Source organism: Mesoplodon densirostris, chromosome 18, assembly GCF_025265405.1.
Source record: "Mesoplodon densirostris isolate mMesDen1 chromosome 18, mMesDen1 primary haplotype, whole genome shotgun sequence".
Lineage (NCBI taxonomy): Eukaryota > Metazoa > Chordata > Mammalia > Artiodactyla > Ziphiidae > Mesoplodon > Mesoplodon densirostris.
This window is the reverse complement of record NC_082678.1, coordinates 24,066,594-24,090,295: the sequence shown is the minus strand read 5'-3', so window position 1 is coordinate 24,090,295 and position 23,702 is coordinate 24,066,594. Positions and strand designations below refer to the sequence as shown.

The 23,702-nt window shown below is 50.3% G+C and overlaps 1 protein-coding gene across 2 annotated transcripts in view; it reads right to left on the bottom strand.

The window, feature by feature from the left end:
* Positions 1-20,124, bottom strand: part of FAM20A (FAM20A golgi associated secretory pathway pseudokinase) — a 42,298-nt gene extending 22,174 nt beyond the window's left edge. For both annotated transcript variants that reach the window (XR_009530396.1, XM_060081607.1), the window contains exon 1: positions 19,340-20,124. Coding sequence is in view for 1 of the 2 variants with exons in the window: in XM_060081607.1 (XP_059937590.1) it covers positions 19,340-19,695 (356 nt within the window). In the remaining variant the exon portion in view is untranslated. The remainder of the gene's footprint in view (positions 1-19,339) is intronic.
* Between the last annotated feature and the right edge of the window lie 3,578 nt (positions 20,125-23,702).

Here is a 23,702-nt window from a genome sequence, read left to right as displayed (position 1 = left end):
GGGGAGCAAGAATCTCTTGAACACAGGAATTGCACTAGAACTCTATGTCTGTTAGAAGGGGACTCATAAGGTTACTTATTGACTTATTTATTATCTTACTCATCTTATGAATTTCCAAAAGCACTCTGCCATGAAGAAAATTATAAAAGCATTACAGTGAGCCTCTAAGGGACTCTGCTTTCGACCTCAATCTGTGCATCTGTTTGATCCATGGGTCTGTTTCAATATTCTTAGCCTTGACATTGGTCTTAGAAAGAACATTTTCCCAGAGTTGCTTCGTTTGGGTGGTGACGAGTTTGGAAAAGTCTTCCTTCGTCTTGTCCTATTTCTCCTGTGAGTAAGAAGGAGCTGGGTTCAGTGGGACCTGACACTTACACATTTGGAGGACCACTTCTAGGAAAAAAGAGTACAAAACTGTGACTACTAAATTAGACATGCGAGTGACTATTTCTTTGGAATGAGAAAAGATATCAACAAATCACCAGTGCCCTGAGGATTTAGATCCCCTTTCCCTGAGATTTCATACTTAACGTAGAAACTGTCTCTTCTTCCTAGTCAGCACCCCACTCACCCCTCTTACAGCTTCCTGCACCCACAGGGGAAGCAAGAGGCCCTGGGCTGAAGCTTTATCAGCTTTGTGGTAGGTCTGCCTCAGATGGGCAGTTAAACAATTCACAACCCAGCGCTTTTGACTGAATACCTAATATGAATATCACGGGCAGGCACATAACTTTAGGGAACTCAGGGCTTTACGTAAAGGACCTCCTTGCTTCTCCTAGCCAACACTTGATAGGAGAACATTAGCACAACAGCTAATGAGGACAAGTGATGGAGGCCAAGAAGGCCGTGGGCTTCTGGAAATGGTTTTTCTGTTTATTACTCGAATGGACTTTATTTCTGAGACCTTCGGGTCCCTGCAGGCTGCATGTCCTCACTACAGAATTATCTGGAACAGCCAACTCTCCTCAAAAATACACCTCAGCAGACTGGTGGGCTCACCATCAAAATCCTGTGGTGTCAGGGAACTATATTCCATATCCTGGGATAAACCATAATGGAAAAGAATATGAAAAAGAATATATATGCATGTAACTGAATCACTTTGCTGTAGAGCAGAAATTAACACAACATTGTAAATCAACTGTACTTCAATTAAAAAAAACCAACAATCTCGTGGCTTTTCGCAAGCAGGCCTGGGATGCTAACGGGCGTCTCCCCACTGCTCCATCCCACGGGCTCCAAGAGCACAGCCCCCACTGCAGTCCTTTCTGTTCACCCGCCTCCCTCTCTGTTTATCCCTGTGCCCTTGAGGCCAAGGCAAGTCCACGGAAGCTGTGAGCCAGATGGATCTGCCACCACCTGTCAGACCCCAAAGCAGGTCCCCAACCCCTCCTCACCTCCTCATCTCACTTCCCAAGACAGAAATGCATTCACCTCCTGGAGTCTGTCCTTCAGCCCGAAGGAATAGCTGCTTCGCTGAGCCCACGGGCCGTGGCTTGACTTTTAGGGGTAGGTGACACGTGACAATACTGCTGTATCTGTAACTCAGAGTCACTATTAGTGCCGAGCCTGCACATCCAGAGAGACAGGGAGGGTAGGAGAGGCAGGTCCCTCATCCAGAGTCCCAGCTCTGCCATGCACGGCTGTGTGGCCTAGGGCTGGTTCCTTGACCTCTCTGCACCTCTGAAAAGTAGGAATAATAAATGTACTACCTCAGGGGGGTTTTAGTGAGGATGAAATTAATTAATAGGTGAGTTATTACTATGATTTCTAAGATTCCATTTGTATAGGGCGGGGAAGGAGGGCCGTGAATGATTATTGTGACCTCTGCTTCATTTCCCGGTTCCCCGAATTCTGCTCTATGCTGCATCCCTGCGGTGGGTTGAGTGCTGGGCCGAGATATCCATATCCTCACCCTGGGACCTGCAAACGTTTCCTCACATGACCAGAGGGACTTGCAGAAGTGATGCAGTTAGGATCCGGAGATGGGGTGATGAGCCCGGATATCTGGGTGGGCCCTGGAGGTAACCACAAGTATCCTCATCAGACAGGCCCTCGGCGGACACAGAGCAGAGCGGGAGACCATGTGGCCCCAGAGACCGACCTTGGAGAGAAGTGGCCCAGAGTCAGCAGAGGCTGGAAGAAGCCAGAAATGAATTTTCCCCTGGAGCCTTTGGAGGGGGCATGGCCTCACCTACACCTTGAATTTGGACTTCTGCCCTCCAGAAATGTAAGAGAATGGATTTCTGTTGTGTTAAGCCCCGCAGGGCGTGGTGACCTGTGATGGCAGCTCTAGGAAACGAATCCAAGCAGCCATTGGGGCCACAGCTGATGGAGCCGATGGGAACCACCAGGCAGGGAGTGGTCCTGGGGCACCGCTGCCCCCGAGAACAAGTCCACGGGGCTCCCCCCAAGGAACTGACTCCCCCATGCCCAGGAGCTATCACTGGGTAGGGGGCAGTGGATGCTAATAGGTTGGAGAGAGGCTACTGCTTCTCCATCCCATCCCAAGTTCTGCAACGTGGCTGCCCACTGAGCCCTTTAAATGGACCTGGCTGGCCAGCGAAACAAGCTCCCAGGAGAACACGAGAGCCACGGCAATGGCCGGCCGGCCGTCTGGCCCACTCCTCATGGCTGTCCCCAGCTCTGCCCTCACGTGGAGTCATCACGCCAGCACCGACGGGGCTCCGGGCCCGCCCCTCCCATGAGCACCCCACACCCACCGGCTCAGGACCCTCCTCCCCCGCCGGAGGGGGCAGGGAGACTGTTGGCCTTATCTCACAGACAAGGAGGCCGGCACCGGGGCCCACGCCCCACCCTCCGCTCGTCACGTGGAAGCAGCACCGAGCCCAGGCTCCCTCTGACCTCCCAGCTCATCCCCAGGGAGAGGGATCCATAGGCACGTGATGCCACCAGCGCTCCATCCAGAGGGGGAGCATCGCTGGAGACCACTTCCACTCACCTGGGGGCTGGCTACTGTGGAAGACGTTACTAAGTGGAGTCGGGGATATAGGGACAAAGGGACTTGCTGGACTCACACAGAAATCCGAGACAAAGTGAGGAACCTCGGTCCTCATGACCCAAAATGTGATCTTGTTTTTTTTTTTTTTTTCTTGGTCTTATCAAAGTGGTTAGACTTGCTCGTTTTGCTCAGACCTTGCTGATTTTTTTTCCTATTTATTTATTTACTTATTTTTCATTCTATACAATTTTTAAAGGTTACTTTCCATTTACAGTTATTACAAAATACTGGCTATACTCCCTGTGTTGTGCATACAGCCTTGAGCCTGTCTTATGCCCGACAGTTTGTATCTCCCACTCCCCGCCCATATTGTCCCCCTCACTGGTGCCCACTAGTTTGTATCTGTGAGTCTGCTTCTTTTATGCTCTATTCACTAGTTTGTCGTGTTTTTTAAGATTCCACATATAAATGACACACAGTATTTATCTTTCTCTGTCTGACTTATTTCACTAAGCATAATACCCTCCAAGTCCATCTGTGTTGCTGCAAATGGCAAAATTTCGTTCTTTTTAATGGCTGAGTAATATTCCATTGTGTATACATATACATATGTGCATCTGTTGATGGACACTTAGGTTGTTTCCATGTCTTGGCAACTGTCAACAGACCTTGCTGATTTGGGATGAGCTAACAGAGTGAGGACACTCCTGGAGCGGGGGCTATGGTCTCAGTGAGAGACCTGCATCTCCACCCCTGCAACAACTTCCAGACCTATCGCCAAAGATGAGGGCAGACTGGACATCCTGGAGAAGGTGTCAGGTCTTCTTAGATCCTGGTCTAAGGGATCCCCAGAGTCGAGGTAGGGACCTAGCAGAGAACCTCTAGCTGGGCCATGTTTCCCAGATTCTGGTCCTGGGCACAAAGCAAAGCACCAGCACAACTAACACACATCACTTGCTCTGTGCAAATAAAATTGGAAAGAGTTGCAAACTGCAACCTCTCTGGGAGAGTCACAGTTACATAAAGACAGTAAAGGCTCTGAGAAGTCCTGCAGTCAGGCTTCCTGTGCAGAGGGCACTTCCTAAACCTTTCCTTTACAGAGCCCATGACGACATGCACTGGATTCTGTGTGGCGCACGACGCATTTTGAGAAACAGTCAATATTAACACTGAACGCTCAACCTCATCACGACGTGACCATTCACAGAGCCGAGGTCCCACAGCTGTGAGCTACGTTGTTCCATGGGATACGGCCTCCATGGTGTAGACCAGAGGTTGTCAACTAGGGGCCACCTCACCCCTCACGGATGGCAATATTTGGAGACATTTTTGCATCACAGTTGGTGGAGGGGGTGCTAACGGATGCTGCTAAACATCCTCTAATGCGTTCTCCTCTTCTATTTAATTTTCGGTTGAGCCTAGCATGACAGAAAATCATCTGCCCCATACGTCAGTAGTGCTGAGGTCGAGAAACCCCTGGCTGGAGATACAGAATCATGAGCACAGAAGGCACTTAATCCTCTGATAATGACCTGAAAATTGCTATGATGGATTCTGGACTCTGCGCAATTTAATATTTTCCATAGACAGCATAAAAGCCTTCCTCAGGGTCTCCTACACGCCTCCGAGATCCTCTGCACAGCAAAAAATTTAAGTATTATTTAATTGTGTAAAAAAAAAAAAACCAATGTAAGTCAGCCGTCATTTAGTTGTCAGGCTTATACTGACCTAACAAGCATATGGATAAAATATCAACACACGTGTTACTTGCAAAGGATGCACTACTAAATTCTGGTTCCTTCCTCTTCCAACTGTGCAACCTAAAATAGACGAATATATGTTTCACACACACACACAGTTAGCAAATGACACTGACATTGGAATTGGATGGCTGTGTACCCTCCCTCTCCTCCACCATTTTCCCGAGTGCAAAAAGCAGAGCTGAGGTCTAAAGGCAGCGCTCAGCGTGGACTGAGAACAGGAGGAGACTAAACATCCTCACGCTGGGTCCTTCAATACACAAATGTTGACCGGAATATACATCTTTTCAAAAGTGTCTGAACTTTGCCTTACGGCCTGTCACCAGGCATGGGCATCCGAAGGAGAGAAGGATCTGACTGCAGGGGCTGGGGGCACGTATTTTCATGATTTGTAGGCAAATTTCCTTGTGGCTTCCCCACAGATTAAATTCTTTCAAGTCCTTGGCCCATGCGCTGGTGCTAATTTGCATGGTGTTATTTTTCCATCTGATTTACACAAGGAGAGGATAATTGGCCTCTTTTCCTCCCGAGCATGAGAAGTCACCCGTGGGGTAGGATAATTTATTGAGATATTAATGTGGTTTTTGTTCTTGTGGAATTTTACCCGCTCCTATCCTAAGAAGGGGCCGGACTTTGTGTTTCCTTGTCTTAGAGGGTGTTTATGATCCAGGACCAGGCAGACATTTAGACAGGCTTCTCCACTCCCTCTCTGGCTTGTAAAATGGTTTTATTTTGGGAAAGCCTAAACTCCGCGAAGGGAGAGGCTAGACAGGGGAGAGAGGAGGGAAGTGCAGCCAGGAGCACACGCTTTGGGGGAACAGGCAGATTCGCCAAGATCAGGAAAGGAAAGTTGGCTTGGGGTGGTGAGTCCTGGAGGGGACCCTAGGTGGCGGGAAGCGGCTGTGCGGTGCACCCGGGAAGGCGCATTTCAGGCACCAGCAAATAGTCCCGTGCCCGAGCTCGGCACAGAAGTAGCACTGCCACCCTCATGCACGAGACCAGGTGACAGAATGAGGACCTCACACCTTCTGCTACCTAAGACCCTAAGGACATTCCCCCGACACTCGGGGGTCTAGGGAAAGGAACTCCAGTGACTCCAGTGACTGAGATTGAATTTCCAACCAACCTCCCGGGAAATGGGCTTAGAGTCCCACTGGATGTGATTTTAGAAATAGGAATCCTCGGTACATCTCTTCGACACTTGCATTTGGAGAGTAAAATCAGGTTCTGGGGAGAAACAACATGGTCCTGACAGCTCAGTGGTTTCACACAGCAAAGGTTTATTTCTTAGTTGTGCTGCTTCTCTAACGAAGGTCAGTCAGTAGGGATTCTGCTCCACAGAGGGACTCGGGGATCAGCTGGACGGACACCCCAAGACCCCCGCTTGTGGTCTCCCAGCCAGCAGGACCACAAAAGAGAGGAACTGGAGGGGTTAGGTCCCAGCTTTTTTTTTTTTTTTTTTTTTCTTCTTTTTGCGGTACGCGGGCCTCTCACTGTTGTGGCCTCTCCCGTTGCGGAGCACAGGCTCCGGATGCGCAGGCCCAGCGGCCGTGGCTCATGGGCCCAGCCGCTCCGCGGCATATGGGATCCTCCCAGACCGGGGCACGAACCCGTATCCCCTGCATCGGCAGGCGGACTCTCAACCACTGCGCCACCAGGGAGGCCCTAGGTCCCAGCTTTTAAAGGCTCTGGCCAGGAAGTGATGTAGATCATTTCAACTCACATCGCATGGGCTGGAACTCGGCACATGGTCCCCCCAGCTGCGAGGGTGCTGGGACACCCATGGATCCCGATGCCTCATCCACAGCCTTGTGGTGCTTATTTAACGTAGGAGGCATCGCTGTAGTTAATACTATTGATCTCTGCACTTGCGAAGAGCTTATTGCAAATGTATTTTGAGGGTTCTCTCCCTGTGCTGTAGGAGCCCTGTGACTAGATCACCCCTCCAATCCACAGAGGAGGAAAGGAAGGTCTGCACAGTGGAAGCAGCAACACGGTCCGTGGAAAAGGAGAAAGGAACAGCCAGGGTTCTGACCTAAGCTCAGCAGAGGCGGGGCCGGGGAAAGGCCTCCAGCCAGCGGGGAGCGCCCTGCTTAGCTGGCTTGGTACCGGCCTTGGGAAAAGGAGAGAAGAGGAAGGGAAGGGAGGGCTCCTGTCCAGTCAGTGAGCAACGTTAGCAGCTGGTGTCCCCTCAGAAGGGGGTGTGTGTGTGTGTGTGTGTGTATATGGGCGTGTGGATGTGTGTCTGTACATGTATGTGTGTGTACTTGTACGTGTGTGTATGTGTATGTGTGTGTACGTGGGCGTGTGGATGTGTGTATGTGTACATGTGTGTGTATGTGGACGTGTGTGTGGACATGTGTGTGTGGATGTGTGTGTGTGTACGTGTACGTGTGCGTGTATGTGGATGTGCGTGTATGTGTGTGTGTGGATGTGTGTATGTGTACGTGTGTGTATGTGGACATGTGTACGTGTGTGTACGTGTGTGTGTGTGGATGTGTGCGTGTGGATGTGTGTACACGTGTATGTGTGTATGTGTAGGCGTGTGGATGTGTGAGAGGATGTGTGTGTACATGTGGATGTATGTGGATACATATGTACACGTGTATGTGTGTATGTGGAGGCGTGTGTGTGTGTGTGTGTGGTGGAGGCGTGTGTGAACATGTTTGTGTACATGTGTACATGTGTGTGTGTGCACGCATGCACGTACGTGGGGATAATGTCTGACGTCAGTAGACTAAGTGCAGGCTGCCCCAGGTCTGTGTCTTCCCCCACCCACAAGCTCTGGGTATCTGACGTCAAAGTGACTGCGGAGAGGTGAACATGTGCACTTTCTGGCAGCAGCAGCTGAGGCTGAGGCCAGGCAGGCCAGGGGCTGGGCTGGAAGCACGGGTGCTTCTCCCTGGCATCTGGGGACCACAAAGGCTGTTTCTTCCTCCTCTCCTCCACCCAACTGGGCATCAGACATCGATGAACGTGGCTGGCTGTTGGTGGCTATCAGATAACCCATACGGAGCGTACCACAGTAACTAACTAGTGGTCACTTACCTACTGGCGACTCAGGGCCGCAGGAAGCAGGCGTCCTGCCCCATGTGTCACACATGTGACCTCAATCTGCCCTCCCGACACCCCCAGGGGTAGGTATGCGGCCCACTTTGCAGGGCAGGAAACAGAGGCGGGAGGAAATGAGCTTCAGGCCTCCCAGTGCTTCAGAGGCAGAGTCAGGATCGAAACCCAGAGCTGCCCAACTGCAAAGCCTCCAAGAGGCTCCCTTATTCATTCGTTTACCAAACACTCAGTAAGCACCTGCTATACACAAGCAGTGTTTTAGACCCCGGGGTTACACTGCCCAAGAAGCAAACAAGCATCCCGCCTTCTTTTCATTTCCTGTGGCAGCCCTAACAAATGACCTCAAACTTGGGAGCTTTACAGAAATTCATTCTCAGAGCTCTGGAGCCCAAGAGTCTGAAATTGTGGCGTGGGCCAGGCCCTGCTCCTTCTGGGGGCTGCAGGGGAGAATCCATTCTCTGCTTCTTCCCGTTCCGGAGGCTGCTGGCGTTCCTTGGCTTGCGGCCACATCACTCCAGCCTCTACCTTCTTGGTCAGAAAGTCTCCTCCTTTTCTGTCTGTGTCTAATCTCACTCTGCTTTTCTCTTACAAAGACACGTGTCATAGGATGTAGGGCCCACCCACACAATCCAGCAGGATCTCCTCATGTCAAGATCCTTAATTGCATGTGCAAAGAATTTTTTTCCAAAGAGGTAACGGTGACATGTTCTGGGGATCAGGACATGGCTATATCCACTCGATTCAATCCATCCTTAAAAAGCTGACAACCTAGTGAGGATATACGCAAAGCATATCAATAAACAAGAGGGCATGTGTTAAGAGCCCTGATGAAAATAAAGCAGGAGTTGGTAAAAGAGGGTCCTGGGATCCCTTATGTTGGAGGGGCAGGAAAGATCTCTCTGAGTGGGCAGTTTTGCAAGTTGACCTGAAGGAAAAGAGTCAGCAGATCATCTCCAGTGGGGCCCAATGTTCTGGCCCACCTGGTTGTTTATTTATACCTTAATGAGTAAATAACATTTGGGGGAGCCTTCCCTGGTGGCACAGTGGTTAAGAATCCACCTGCCGATGCAGGGGACATGGGTTTGAGCCCTGGTCCGAGAAGATCCCACATGCCGCGGAGCAACTAAGCCTGTGCGCCACAACTACTGAGCCTGTGCTCTAGAGCCCACAAGCCACAACTACTGAGTCTGCAAGCCACAACTACTGAAGCCTGCACACCTAGAGCCCATGCTCCGCAACAAGAGAAGCCACCGCAATGAAAAGCCTGCGCACCGCAACGAAAGAGTAGCCCCCGCTCGCCACAACTAGATAAAGCCCGTGTGCAGCAAAGAAGACCCAATGCAGCCAAAAGTAAATTAATAAATTAATTAATAATAATAAGAAAACATTTTGGGTGCGTTAGGCACAGCGTCCCCTGCCCGGAGACTGAGGAAGAAGCATTTTCATAGATGCAGATAAAGTGGTTGTAATATCACAAATTACAAGTAGCCTAAACAGACTGCTAGCTTGGTTCCTGCCAAAAAGAAGGGCTGCAGATGAATTGCTATAAATCCAAGATCATCGTTTTTGGCCGACCCCCCAGACCTTTCGATGGATTTACAGCTCATAACAGAACAGAACGCCACCTCATCCAGTTACCTGGGGTGTACAGTTTGCAATGAGTTTAACCCAGAGGAGTCCCTGGTAAGTTACACTGCTCACATTAGGCATCCAATGGTTGCTTTATTGATGGTTTTTTAATACCTAAGGTGGGCATTGGCTTATCATCTATTTTTAATATTTTTCCAGCCAAACATTTTGCAGTCACATTCCACGGCACATGGCTTTGATGCACTGATTATCGTTGGCTCACCTGTCACAGCAGGTCCAAAAGAATTGTCCGAGGAGAGTCCAGGCTGCTCCCGTCCTTCTGGTCCCTCTCCAGATAGAGGTCCGTGGCTTGAGTTCACTCACTGATCCCGTTTGACTCCGCGACCTTCGTAAAGAACCTTTGTTCCTATGTCCAAGTTCAGCTAATTACTAGATCTATTTCTCTGTTCCGAATGACAATCCTGACGACCTACATTCCAGGCACCGCCAAGCGTTTCATTCTAAATGCACTGCCCCTCAGTGTCTATCAGAAGCTCTAGCAGAGAAAGCAAGATCTGTAACGTAAACGATAAAATACTCTTCTTATGTAAATCTTTTAGGTAAACGATAAGTCTTTTTAAAAAAATAAAAATAAAATGGCACCTGCAAGGCCTTTATGGTCATCATGAGACACAACTGTAGTGGGCTGCATGGTGCTCCACCAAAAGATATGTCTGTGACCTGATCTCTGAAACCTGTGAAAGTGACCTTATTTGGAAAAAGAGTGTGTACAGAGGTAAGTAAGGCTCCTGAAATGAGACTGTCTTGGATTACCAGGTGAGTCCTAAATCTACGACGTGTGTCCTTAGAAGAGAGAGACAGAGACAGAAGAGGAGGTTATGTGATCAAGGAGGCCGGAGCTGGAGGGATGCAGCCACAAGCCGAGGGATGCTGGCAGCCAAAGAAGTTGCAAGAGGCACAGAATGGATTCTCCCATAGACACTCTGGAAGGCCTGCTACCCTGCCCACACCTCCATTTCAGACCGCAGCCTCCAGAATTGTGAAAGAATACATTTACATTGTTTCAAGCCACCAACAGTGACTTAAACAGTGGCAATATGTCACGGTAGCCCTAGGAAACAAATACAGTGACTGAATTCCCTTTTTAGACCCTGCTCAGGAAATGCCAAGAGATCCGATGGCTTAAAGACTTGACTTCCAACTTCCTAGAAGTGGGATGTCTCAGGCATCCAGCTGTTGCTGTGCAGCTCATAAAGGGATCTCCAAAAGGGGTCCAGGTTACTGAGGCAGAAAAGTTTGTCGTAGAAAACCCTTCCTGGATGGCATATTTAATTTTTTAATAGCAAATTACATGAGAAGCTCTCAGCTTCTCACCATTATATTATAATAACATACGGATATAATAAACAGGGAGCACACACTTTTCCCTGTGTTGCTTTGAGGGCACCGAGTTGCACTGATGGTGTTTTTGCCCATTTCAGTGGAGAGTTTTCTGAGAGGTCTGGCCTCTTGAGGGTCTCAGGACAAGGCAGCGCTTGTGGTTCTTGCCAAGTTTTTTCATCAGGGCTCCTACGTGGAGCTCACTGAAGCCTCGCCAGCCTGGGGAAATGCCAGGGGATACTGCTTTATAATAAAATACGGCTTGACTGGACATCTTTCCATGGGGATATGTCGGTCAACCTCTTACTGGCTGTAAAGCCCAATCTTTTTCAGTAATGAACTAATTATAGACTCTGTTTAAAGAGCTTCAGGAAGTAGAAAGCACTCTGCTTATTCATGGTGTTACCAATATTAACAATTATTTTCACAGATGTCTTATAGATAAATGGACAGATAATGGCCTTTGGAAATTTGTTTATAAAATACAGGCTCTTAATACACCTGATAAGGAAGAACAAACCTTCATAATCGTTCTAAATATTATATTGGTTAATACAAAAGATTGGTTAATATGAAAGTGTTTAAAAATTTATAAAACAAGCTTTAAAATCCTTGTGAGAGGATGCTGTGTACTCATTCCACTCAATCAGAGCATCTGTGGCCAAATAAATAAAGATTCCTATCTTCTTGTGGTAATTTTAATGGTTGGTGTAAAAGTTCTGCACATTAGGAATCTGTTACAAATGAATTTGTTTTTAAAAAGTCTTATTAAAACTCCAGAACAGTGGCTCTAAGAGTCAGAAACTGCAGCAAGCACAAGTTGAGAAACTTTCTAGCATCACTCTGGTCACATAAGTTCTTCTGGGTCACTTGAGGTCTGGGCACCCAGCCAGGTTTGGGGGAACTGCTCTTCCCACACTGAGTCACGTGGCTTGAATGGAGAGCTCAGTGGAGACTTTCCAATGACTCCACCTCCCCGGCGTCAGTGATTGGTTGAAGCCTGGGCATCCTTCTCAGAACTGGACCAATCATAACCCTCTAGAGCCTAGTTGTATCCCCAGGCCTGGCCAATCAGTGGCTTTGCCCAGGGTCTTTCTTTTCGGAAATTTTAGAAGCCCTTTTCTCTCTCTGGTCCCAGGGTTTTTGGGGCTTGAAACCGCAAGAGGGGATTAAAACAAGAGGAAGAACTAAGCGTAGGGAGAGTAGAGACAGCTGACTTCACCGAATTTTGGTTACTTGATTCTCTACATTTCCTTTAACTGCTTGCGTTGGTTGGAGTTGGTTTTCTGTCATTTGACATCAAAGTACTCTGATGAGTGTAGGCCACACTTTGCAAATACAATGTACTGTTTCCTAAGAAAATAAACATATGCACAGAATGCAAAGTATGCATAAAATTTAAGGGAAATAGAGACCTCATCACTTGAACTCAGTAGGATCCAATGACCCCAGTTAAAAAAAAAAAAAAAAAACACAAAAAAAAACCCCTGCAACGAAAGGGTGGTTAATCAGGGCTTGACTTGATGATGGAATTGTGGCTGGTCAGTCTGACTTCCCCTAGCATCTCTGAGTGCTCAAGAGGAGCACAGAAGGCATAAATAAGCAGTCGCTGGTTGTGCAGAATTCTTTAAGTCAGAGTGAAAAAACACGAGCTGGGCTGTGAGTGCAGATAAACACACTTTCCCTACAGGATTTGTCACTCTTCGGCCACTGAAGAAAATGAATCAGAAAAATAGAAAGCCCACTGAAATGGACGAAACCGGGATGACTGCATTGCCCAGGAGAGACAATCTGTCCCTCCACAGAGGCTCCGTTTTGATGAGCATCACGAAAAGGACTTACCCACAAACTACAGAGCTTGACCCAGGTACAGACAGCTGAAGGCAAGTTTGCTCTCTGAGCTGAACTTGACTTCCCAGGGCTGAACAGCTCTGGTCTTCTTCTGCCAGCAGAGCTCTTTTCTAACCCATCCACCTCTCCCAAGCTGTCTAAATTCCCATCTCTCCCCAGGCCATCTTGTCTTTTATGGTCCAGCGCCTCAGTTCATCGGCCCCTGTGCCAACGACTCCTCAAGTTTCTCTTTACTCTCCACATTTTGCTGAATTTTATTACAGGTTCCTGACTTCTTGGGAACCATAGTCCTGCACTATTTTGTATCCCCTGTGACTTCCCAAATGTACCTGGTTTGTTACTAGAGAATCTGATAAAATAGGCCCTTTTCTGGTTCTTAACTTTGCCTCTTGTTCAAGCCCGATGATGCTGGCGGTCTCCAGTTCTTGGCTTCCAAGCTCAGCCTCCAGGGATCGACAGTATTGGATGTTGGCATCTCCAAGGCACTCAAACTCAGTTCTGTCTTGATTTCACGCTTCAGCCACAGGACATCCTGCCAAGTGGCAGGCCATAAAAAGAACTAGGCCTTTTCTTTTTCCGTACTATGGTTTTCTTTAGGCATATATGTGTGTGCCTGCCTATAATGACAGGTACGCAGATGCCCTTACTCCTAGGAACTTCTGGTCCACTAAAGCTGCAGCTGTTTAGAATCCTCACTCGGCTTTTAGCCACACGAAAGCCGACTTCAGCAGAATCTACAGGTTCTCGTCGCCCTCCAGTTTAATGAATAATCACAAGGAAAACACAGGTCAGCACCTACCAAGGGGTGAGTGGGGATCGCTTTGGCTAAGTCAGGGTCTCTCTGTGGTTCCCACTTTTCTTGAATGCATGACTTTTTGGCTGTTCTTCCTCAGAAAGTTCAGGAAGCTGAGGAAGTTCTCTCTTCTTGGCAAACAGCACCTTTTCAACTTTCCTTCAGGGCTTTTTTTTTTTTTTTTTTTTTGGAAATTGATTTTATTTACGCCACTGCAGTAGGGAGAGCACCCCAGATCCAAATTCCAGGATGTCTCAGTAGGCTGGCTTTGCCTTTGACTTTTATAGGGAGGAAGAGCCAGGTTATAGGTGGGATAATTTTACGGTTAAGATTGTTTTTGTTCAAGGCTTCTTCTCTCTCATAGGGGCGCAGGCCATTGACTAATGGCCCCCAAATCCTGAGGTCATCTGTCCCCCATTATTTGTCCCACAGATGTTTACTCTGGCTCTCCCCTACAGGGAACCATGAAACAGATGTATTCATGCAACCGTGTGCAAGCTGGGGGCTTTTCATGCCTGGAGCAAGTGGCCATTCATGCTCACATGAGACAGCTGCCATGAAGCTGCACGGTCATAACAATTAACGTGATGGTATGTGGAGAGGATGGGTCTAGTCAGGGAGGGACCAGAGTGGGTGGAAGTAGTCGGAAAAGCCTTTCCAGGAGTGGAAAAGCAAGCCCCCGTGGACGTCCAAGGATGCAGAGGGCGAGAGCTGCTGGTCAGACAGCATGGATTCTAGAGCCAGACCCTCTGGGTGCAAAGGCTGCCTGAGGTTTGCTAGCTGCCTGACTTAAGAAGACAAGTTATAACCACCTTCCCATCCCCAGTTTCCTCCATAAAATGAAGTAAACACAGTGCTGAATTAGTTTTCCAACCTTGTGGCTTTAAACAATACCCACCCATTAGCTCCCCCAGCTATAGGTCAGAAATCCAGCTCAGCGTGATGGAGTTCCCTGCACAGGCTTTACAAGGGTGAAGTTAAGTCATCAGCTAGGTGGAGTTCTTGCCTGGAGGTTCTGGGGAAGGATCTGCTTCCGTGCTCACTCTTGCTGTTGGCAGCATTCATTTCTTGTGGCTGCAGGACTGAAGTCCCTGTTTCATGGCTGGCTGTCGACTGGGGCCCATCTTAGACCCTGAGGGTCACTCATCTCTCCTGCCACATGGCCCCTCCATTTCCAAGTCAGCAATGGGACATCCAACCCTTATCATATGTGGAGTCTCTGACCTCCTCTTCTTTGACCAGCCAGAGAAAACTCTGCTTTTAAAGGGCTCATGTGATTAGGTCCGGCATACCTGGGTAATCTCCCTATCCCAAGGTCAACCGGTCTGGGACTTTAATTACATCTGTAAATTCCCTTTACTGCAGTACCTAGATTAGCATTGGATTGGATAATGAGGTGTGTGTACACCCAGGGCCTGGCCTCTAGGGGGCGCATCTTGGAATCTTGCACCTACTTCTCAGGAAATTGTGAGGCCTGAGTTAGCAAGTGTATGTCAAGTACCCGGCACCTACCAAGCATGTCTCAAGTAGGAGGATTTGCATGCAAAGAACTACCAAGTCGAGTTCCCAGATGGATGAGAATTTGGTTGGGGTAAAAGGGGGCTGTCAGTGGTAGGGACCAATGGAACAGCTGATGAGCATCTTCCAGTTCTTGGCTGACGGGCTTCATTCTGATGCAGCTGGAGACTGGAAGTGCTGTCCTCCTTGGATGAACACTGGTACCCTCCCTGGTTTAGGTCTTTGCTGTGCTGACCGCAATGAGAACTGAGCTCGGAAATGAGGGAACAGGAACCTGGAAACAGCCCCTGGATGAGCTCTCTCTGAAACCATCTGCTTGGAGCTTTTGGCTCTGAGAAGAGTGGAGAGGTTTCCTCCAGCTACAAATCCAGGGATTCAGAAACCACGAAAATCATAGCTTTTCCCAACTGGCCAGGCAAGGCTCTAACTGGGAGAAAAGAGAAATGGAAGTCCAGATCCCCACTCCTGCTAACCACATACAGGTGGTGGCTGAGGCCCCTCTTCAAATCCCAGGAGGCTCATTTCCTTTCTCAGCCTGGCATCACTGGCGGAAGAATCGAAAAAGGGGCCCAGGTCCTGCTGACTCTGGGTGAATGACAAATGGCCGGCACCCCTGAGTGAGACCCCGGGCTTTTATCTGCTCTGTGAGCTGAACTGCCTCTTCTCAATAACTCTGCGCTCCAAACAATCTGGGGCCAGCATGAGATAAGCAGGAAAGAGATAAAAAGGAGGGGGTGAGAATAAAGAGATTTTATTTCCTATTCCCCGGATGCCACGGTGGGAAGAAGCTTTTTCTCCAGCAGTTCCTAGACCAGACCACCCTCATGCCCAGCTGAATTCTTGCCAGTCTCTTCTGGCATCCCCCCCACCCAGCCCCGCCCCCCGCTGCTGCTCTCCTACAACTGCTTCGGCTTCTGGATCTTCTCATAGCTTCTCTGGGAAGAACCGGAGCCAATTTACTTTCCTCAAACAGCTGTCATTTTTGCAAAGCTGTCTCTTTGCTGTGATTTTCAAAGGGAGACTCAGGGCCAGGCTTTCTTCAGCGAAGGCAAGCGGTGGAGGTATGAAGGCAGAAGACAGGGGCATCCGATGGAGGGAAAGACACAGGTACACACACATTTAGAAGTGCTGACTCGGTAAGTGCAGGAAAATATAACCTTCTTTTTTTTTTTTTTTTTTTTTTTTTGCGGTACGCGGGCCTCTCACTGTTGTGGCCTCTCCCATTGCGGAGCACAGGCTCCGGACACGCAGGCTCAGCGGCCATGGCTCACGGGCCCAGCCGCTCCGCGGCATGTGGGATCTTCCCGGATCGGGGCACGAACCCGTGTCCCCTGCATCGGCAGGCAGACTCTCAACCACTGCGCCACCAGGGAAGCCCAATATAACCTTCTTGATACGCGGGGATGAGGTCAAGAAAGAAAAGCAGAGAGTGGAAAACTTGCATCTGTGCTGTAGCTGCCGGAGTTCTTACACCAGCCAGGCATGACCCTGTCTGACCTTGACTGTCAGACCAGAGGGTTACAGAGGAACCGACCAAAGATATGAGGGCAAACGGCCAAGCCAAGCTGACTGGCTTTGACATGTCAAAGGACAGATGCTGTCTGGCTCGGGCAGCTGCTGGGCGGGGAAGGAACCCAGAACTCAGCCTCTAAGATGTCAGGGTAGCAACAGCATGAACCTGGGCTCCAGGTAAGCGCCGCCCTCCACCACTGCTCTGAAAGGAAAAGGCTTCGTCTGGCTTGTTGGTTTAAGGTCTGAAATAGTGACGACCCCACTTCCCGGGCCCCCTGCGTGCTGTCCTCTTCTCCAGGCAAGAGAGGTGCCAAATGTGTTGGACCGCTCGCTCTGATCAGCGGCCAACGGCCCGACAGAGACATTTTCCCCGACTGCATTTTTAACTTGGATCGCTGCCGCACTGAGTTACATTGCGGGGGGGGGAAAAGAGAGGAAGGGAGGGAAGAGCAGCGCGTTGAGGAGGTCTGCAGAAAGCTTCGTTGACAGCACGAGGATAGCACACCCCACCCATCGTGTCAACTACATGTTGACATCCCGTGAACAAATACCGATCGAGAACCTGAAACATTCAAAACAGTGTATAAGCTCCATCTGCCACTGAAATCAAAAAGAGACGTGCTGTGGAGGAAAGGCCGGGCGTGTCCTAACTCCTATCGGTGACCAGCTCAAGTTATAGAAAGATACGTTCTGACTTCATACCAGTACTTATTAGTGTGGTGGTTTAAAATTAAAAAAAAAATCATTCACTCAGACTAATGGGCTCCTCTGGGCCACTGGGGAGGAAATGCTGATTTGGCTAGTTTATTACCTGCGCCGCTCCGGTGAGGCGGCTTGGTTTATTGCTACAATTATTCTGGATAGCAGTTAATGATGCTAAGTGATTACTGGTAGGGTGGCATCCACATATGTCTAGAAAGGCCTGGCTTTTCAATACTGGCTGGGTTGTGGCTACAAACAAGGGGGGCTTGTCTGTGCAAGAGGGAAACAATTGGCAAGGTCATTCCCTGTTTTCTTTTCCTTTGCTGTTCGTTCTAATTGTCTGCACTGAAATCCGGAGCGTTGGCTGGCCCTGCATATCGAAGCAGGTACTTTTTATGTGTCCTCACGTCGTCAGGGCTTAAGGTAATGAGTGACTATCTCTCACAATAGAACTTCGAGTGCAATTCCAATGCCCCCTGGCTAATGAGTCTTCCTCGTTCCATTTTTAGCCCTGGTATATATACACGTATTAAAATCCTTGCCTTGACATGTACAATGCAGTTTGGGTGAAGGTTCTCTGCCTCTGGGGTCCGGTTTCAACACTTGTAAGTGTAGCTCCCCTCCTGTTACAGCCCACAAACCTCACTTGAGATCTCAAGTATTAAAAGGTAGTGATGAGTAGGTATCACAACTGTCACGTTCAACCAACCACACGAAACTACTCTGTTAGCGCCGAATACAGCAAGGTCACCAGTCCCCATCAAACCTCTGTTAAATGCCCAAGATCATTCCTGGTCAGTAAATGTGTTTTTCTGACACATAATGGCACAGAAATCAAGCTCAAAATTGTTTGTAGGACAGATCGGTGAGAAAGACTTTTGCTTTTCTGCCAAAATATTCCCTTCGACTCTCCTTAAGGACAAAAGTAATGTAGGGAAGTTTAAGGCCACAGAAATGTGAGTTAAGTGAATATTGATCGACATTGACAAAAGCAAGCAACTTCTCCCACGGTCCTTCCTCAAATCCGCAATGGACGTGGAGATAATTTTCCAAGGGCAAAACTTCCTAGCTCACTGATCCGCACGTTATTGATGAAATAAAGGTAATATCGAAAATGACAGTGTCTGAGAAGCAATCTCAAACTGCCTTTTTACTGCGTCCAATCAGCAAGAGAATCGAGAACCACTTTCTTTTTAATACAAAATCATCAGCCAGTTGCAACTGAAACGCACCACAGTGACTTCAGCCAGTAACTCTCAGTTTTTTTTTCTTTTTGCTTTCTGAAGGCCCCCTCCACCCCTGGTCAGTCTCAGCACTACAGAATAACGAGCAGTTAAACTGGGCTAGCGCTGAGCTTCCATAGACATTTATGTCTACCCATCCTCCAGAGGGACTATAAAGCCAGCGAAGACATCTCATCTGGTAATCTCTTGTATTAAGAAAAGTGATGGGTGTGGTCCGAAAGTGGACTGAGAGATCTGTAAACCAGTGTGTACTTCAAAACAGAGTCCTAACTCCTATGAAGGCCTCTGTCATCAGCTGGGGATCTCCGAACTGACCATTCCAGCTTCTCCAAAGGACCCTCCCACCCTGTCCTTTCACACACACAAAATATCCTTCTTAATATTAGCCTAAATATGTTTGGTATTTTTTTCCTCTATATTTTGTCTTGGATTTTAAAAAAATTCCCAGGTAGATTTTTATCTCCCCCGTGCCCATATCCCCACGATAATAAAACTGCCTTCAGGTTGTAACACTCACGGGACAAGCCACGTTGTAAACAGCACAGCGTGGCGACCATTTCAGGGAACTGACCACTGACTTTCTGCCCGGCTGACCTCTCGTGATCTCTGACCCCGGGCAGAGGAATAAGCAAAGGGGAAGAGCCGGGTGGGGGGTGTAGCTTCGGTTCGTGGAAGGCGCCCAGGTCTAGAGGTAGGTGCCGGATTCGAAGCAGCTCTCTCTCGAGTTGCTCTGCTGGGGAACCTCATTCTGGAAAACCGAAGTCCGGCAGCGGCTTTCCACATCAGGACCAGGAGAAAGAGGGGGGCGATGGCCCGGGGAACAGAAGGGGCTCAGGATGGACCCCCAGGGGCTCGCGGGGAGAGGAGCTGGGAGCACCTCCTGCTGGCGCTGCTGCCCAGAAGCTCTTCCTCGCGCGGAGATCGGCTCGGGGCCGGGCGCCGGGGCGCGGGGTCTCACCTGTTCCAGCGGGCCACCTTCCTCCGGTAATAGCGCAGCGCCTCGGGGCCGGCCAGCAGCGAGTCCTCGGGCCCCAGCAGCGGAGGCTCCTCCGGCTCGTTGTACAGCGGGTGCGCGAAGAGGGCCCGCAGCTTGGAGCCGGGGCCGCCGCCGCCCGGCTCGGCCGGGGGAACGTGGCGCGCGGCCGGCCGAGGGGCCGAGGGGGTGGCGCGGCGGGCGCACGGGCAGCCGGGCGGGCGCTCCCGGGGCCGCAGCCGGCGCCGTACCCGGGGCCCGAGGTGGAAGTAGAGGTCGGCGGCCAGCAGCACGCCCAGCAGCAGCAGGGTCCGCAGGCGGTCCCGGCGCAGCCCCGGCATGGCCCCGCCGCGGGGTGGGGTGGGGGGGCCGAGGCGCCGGAGCCCCGGGATGGGGCGCTGCCCGAGCGGAGAGCCCCCTCCGAGGGCGGTGGCCCTTGAACTCGGGGCCGGGGCGCCGAACGCGCGGGGACTGGCGGCGTGGAAGGGCGTCCCCTCTCCGCGCGGAGCGGTCCCCGGGAGCCGCTGTCTCCCGGGCCCCTGTTTCTCGCGCCTTCTCTGCCCCGCGCCCGGCCGCCCGGGAGTCCGCGGCAGGTGGAGGCTCTGGGTGCGGGGACGGGCGGCGCTCGCCTCTCGGAGGAGGGGGAGGGCGGCTGCGGAGCCCGGGCGTCTCTCCAGAGGATGCGGCCGCTCGGGCTCCTCCTGCGGGCGGCGGGGACGCCTGTGCCCCCGGCTCCGCGGGCCGAGCTGGTGTGCGCGCCCGGCCCCCGGAGGAGGGTGACGCCGGGTCGCCCCCGCCCACTCCCGCTGGCACCTGCCTCCGGCGCCGCCCGCCAGCCAACTCCGAGCCCTCTTCCGGCCCTGCCGGTCCACCTGGTCACCCGCCCCGCCGCGCGCGCGCCTTCCGCCCTCGCCCGGGACCCCCACTTGCCCTGCCCGGGGCTCAGGCCGGGCGCTTGGTGCGGGGAAGAGGGGGCTCCCGCGGTGTGCGCGCGAGACCTTCGATTTTCATGTTGATTTCCTAGAAACAAGACAGCTCCCGGAGAGCCTTTCTCCTGTGAGATTTGCCAGGTGTGTGTGTGCGCGCGCGTGTGTGGTCTTTTCTCTCTGCATCTTCCCGCAGAGCACCCACTTGATCCATAAGGACTACGTGTCGTGTGCATGTGCTTGGCACGTACTAGGCGCTCGGGAAACAGCCGCTTAGCCAAGGAAAAAGTTTGACCTTTAAAAAAAAGGCACCGGTTCCACCTAGCATCTTGGCGACTTCCTGTTTGGAGGGAGTTTGGTGCCAACTGCGCCTGCACTCTACCGAGAGGAAATCTGTCTTGCAGCCAAGGAAGGGGGCGTCCACCCCCGCCCGCATGACCCCACTCCGAACTTTTGCGGTGAGCTGGGTGCGAAGGCGGGTCCGCCCACATGAATCAGGCTTTCTCCCGATATCCTGTGAGGTCACTTCTACTTCCCCACTCCATCTTCCCGTTGAGGAAGAGAGAGAGGCAGTTGCCTGGCCCTGAACTCCGGGCTCCTCTGTTTAATGACCTGGTGGGATAGCGAAGTGCTCACCGACCCCCCCCCCCCCCCCGCCCCGCGCCTGCTGGATGTGGAGCGAAAGGCATCTTCGCCTGAGCTGCCCGCCCAGGCAGCAGCGGTTCCCTCCCGCGTCTGGGGACCCCGGTCTTTAACCCCGTCCTTCCCTGCTGGAGTCAAGAACCCTCAGACACACTTGGACTTGTGGGTTCAGACCAGAGTTCTTGCTCCTGTGGTTCGGCGGGAGATCCTTGTGGCCTTTGCCGTCCCCATGATTTGTAAGGGAACCTGGTAATAGAACCTACCCCACAGGGTTATTGAGTGGCTTGAGCCACTTAAACCCTATAACTTGCTTTGAACAGCACGTGGTTAAGTGCGAAAGATGTGTTTGCCAGAAATATGATTACTTCTTGGTTCCTGTCGTACACCGGGACAGGTTCGAGGTGGTGAGTGGGACAGAAATAGAAAAGTACTGAAAAGGAAGATGCCAAAAAGGGACCATCGTCAGCAACACATCGTAGTGGCCTAAAATGCCTGGTCCAAGTGACCAGTCCCGAGGTGATACCATTGCCAGCTGCTCCACTCAGCTGGGTGTGCTGGTAGGATTTTTAGGGGGGTTTTTTGAACCACCTTCTTCTTTTTCTCTGCAGTTAATTTCGAACTGGTCTCCAGTTTCTAAGAAACTTTGCAGCTTCGATGTGTCTAATTAGGCATCCATGCCAGAGGGTGAAGAAGTCAGGCCTGGGTCGGTGTTGCATCCATAATAACTAGGCTGCGTTTCTGGGCTGGCAGAGGACGTGGCCATGAAGCCATCACATGTCTTATGACTTCACTTCTTGGGCACCCATGGGGTCCTGCCCGCTCAGTAGAGTCTTTTGTATGAGCTCAATTCAGGAAACAGTATTCCTGACTCAAGTAGGGACTGTCGCAACGTGTTTCCCCTGCCCTACAAAGGTCAAGGGCAAAACCGCGTGTGGAAGTCAGATATGAAGTGTGAATAAGGTTGGGGTGGGAGAGTGGAAACCCTACAGGCAGAGTTGACCAGGCAGGGGTCACTGTCCTCGGGGTTTGTCTAAATCTCTCCTTCTCTCTCCCAGAAATGAGCCTTTCCCTTGGGCTTCTGCTCTGACTCTCCATGTTTTGGGCCCTGGCTTCCTCACCAGCCTCATCTGTGTCCCTCATGTTGCGTTTAGTGGTTTATTTGCTTTATGGTTTGAATTTTGTACCCCCCCCAAATCTATATGTTTAAATCCTAACTCTTAATACCTCAGAAGGTGACCTTATTTGGAAGTAGGGCCGTTGCAGATGCTATTAGTTAAGATGAGGTCATACTGGAGTAAAGTGTATGACTGGTGTCCTTATAAAAAGGGGAACTTTGGACACAGAGGCGTATGCACATAAGGAGAATTCCACGTGAGGATGAAGTCAGAGATCAGGGTGTTGCTTCCACAAGCCAGGGAAGGCCAAGGATGGCTAGCAAACCACCAGCAGTTAGGTAAGGGGCATGGAGCAGATCTGCCTTCATAGCCCTCAGGGGAGACCAACCCTGCCAATTCCTTGATCTTAGACTCTGGCCTCCAGAACTGTGAGGCAGTATACTTGTTGTCTCAGCCACCCAGCCTGTGGCCCTTAGTTACAGCAGCCCTTGCAATCGAATCCAGTACACATCTGCATTCCTCGCTGGAGCATGACCTCCTAAAGTGTAGAAGGAGACTGTTACCTAAGGACTGGGGGCTCTGAGGACAGGGTTTATCGCTTGGGAAATGCTTGAGAAGTTTTTGCAGAAGGAATGAAGGGAAATCATTGGAGGCAGGGATCTCAGGCTATACCTCTGCAGCTGTAGCCTCTCACACAGAGCCTGGTATCCCGGAGGGGCTGAACTATTGGTTACAATAAAATAACAACTTAGGACCCTGTAGGAGATGAAGAAGAAATACAAGACATGGTTCCTCCCTTCAAGCATCTCTTACGGTTATTAGAGAAACCAGATCTGTCTGTATCCAGGAGACAATTAAGACAGAGGACCCTGAGCAGATTAGGGAATCTGAGCCACGGGCAGGCATTAGGAGGAGGAAATGCAAAGGGCACTTGTGTTTCCTTTCAGTCTTGCTAAATATCAAGCCCTCTATTTCCAGGAATTACATCATGAAAACAACAGTCAACATTTAAACACAAGAGCTCTTCAATCTGTGAAGGTTGCACTCATTTCTGTTGTGCACATGTTCATATGTTACTTAAAACATGACTAGTTGTTTCTTGTTTGTGTGGTTGGTTTTCTACACTAGGCGCTAACTCCACGAGTACGGGGCCGACATGTTCCCCCTCCTTTTCCTGCTTTCATAGGAACTCTTACGTCGAAGGCATGGAGCTGAAATTAACAAACACCTGTGGAATAAATGATACTTGTATATGTGGGTCTCTGTGTGCTCAGGTATCCGGGATGTGGTTTGAAAAAGAGTATTAAAAAAATCTGGACTTTTCGGACTTCCCTGGCGGTCCAGTGGGTAAGACTCCACACTTCCACTGCAGGGGGCACGGGTTGGATCCCTGGTCGGGGAACTAAGATCCCGCATGCCGTGTGGCGTGTCCAAAATAAAAATAAAATTTAAAAAATCGGGACTTTTAAGATCTGACCCCAGAATATGTTAAATATTATATTTAGCTAGAATATCTAAACCTTAGGAATCTTGATGGACCTATTGAAAGAGCAATAGGTAAGAGACATATAATGAAATAACTATGCTAACTGCAGACATCTGTGTCCCTAAGAGATTTTGTTACTGTATGGATGTGTATGAGGACAATGTTACCTTTACCTGTTG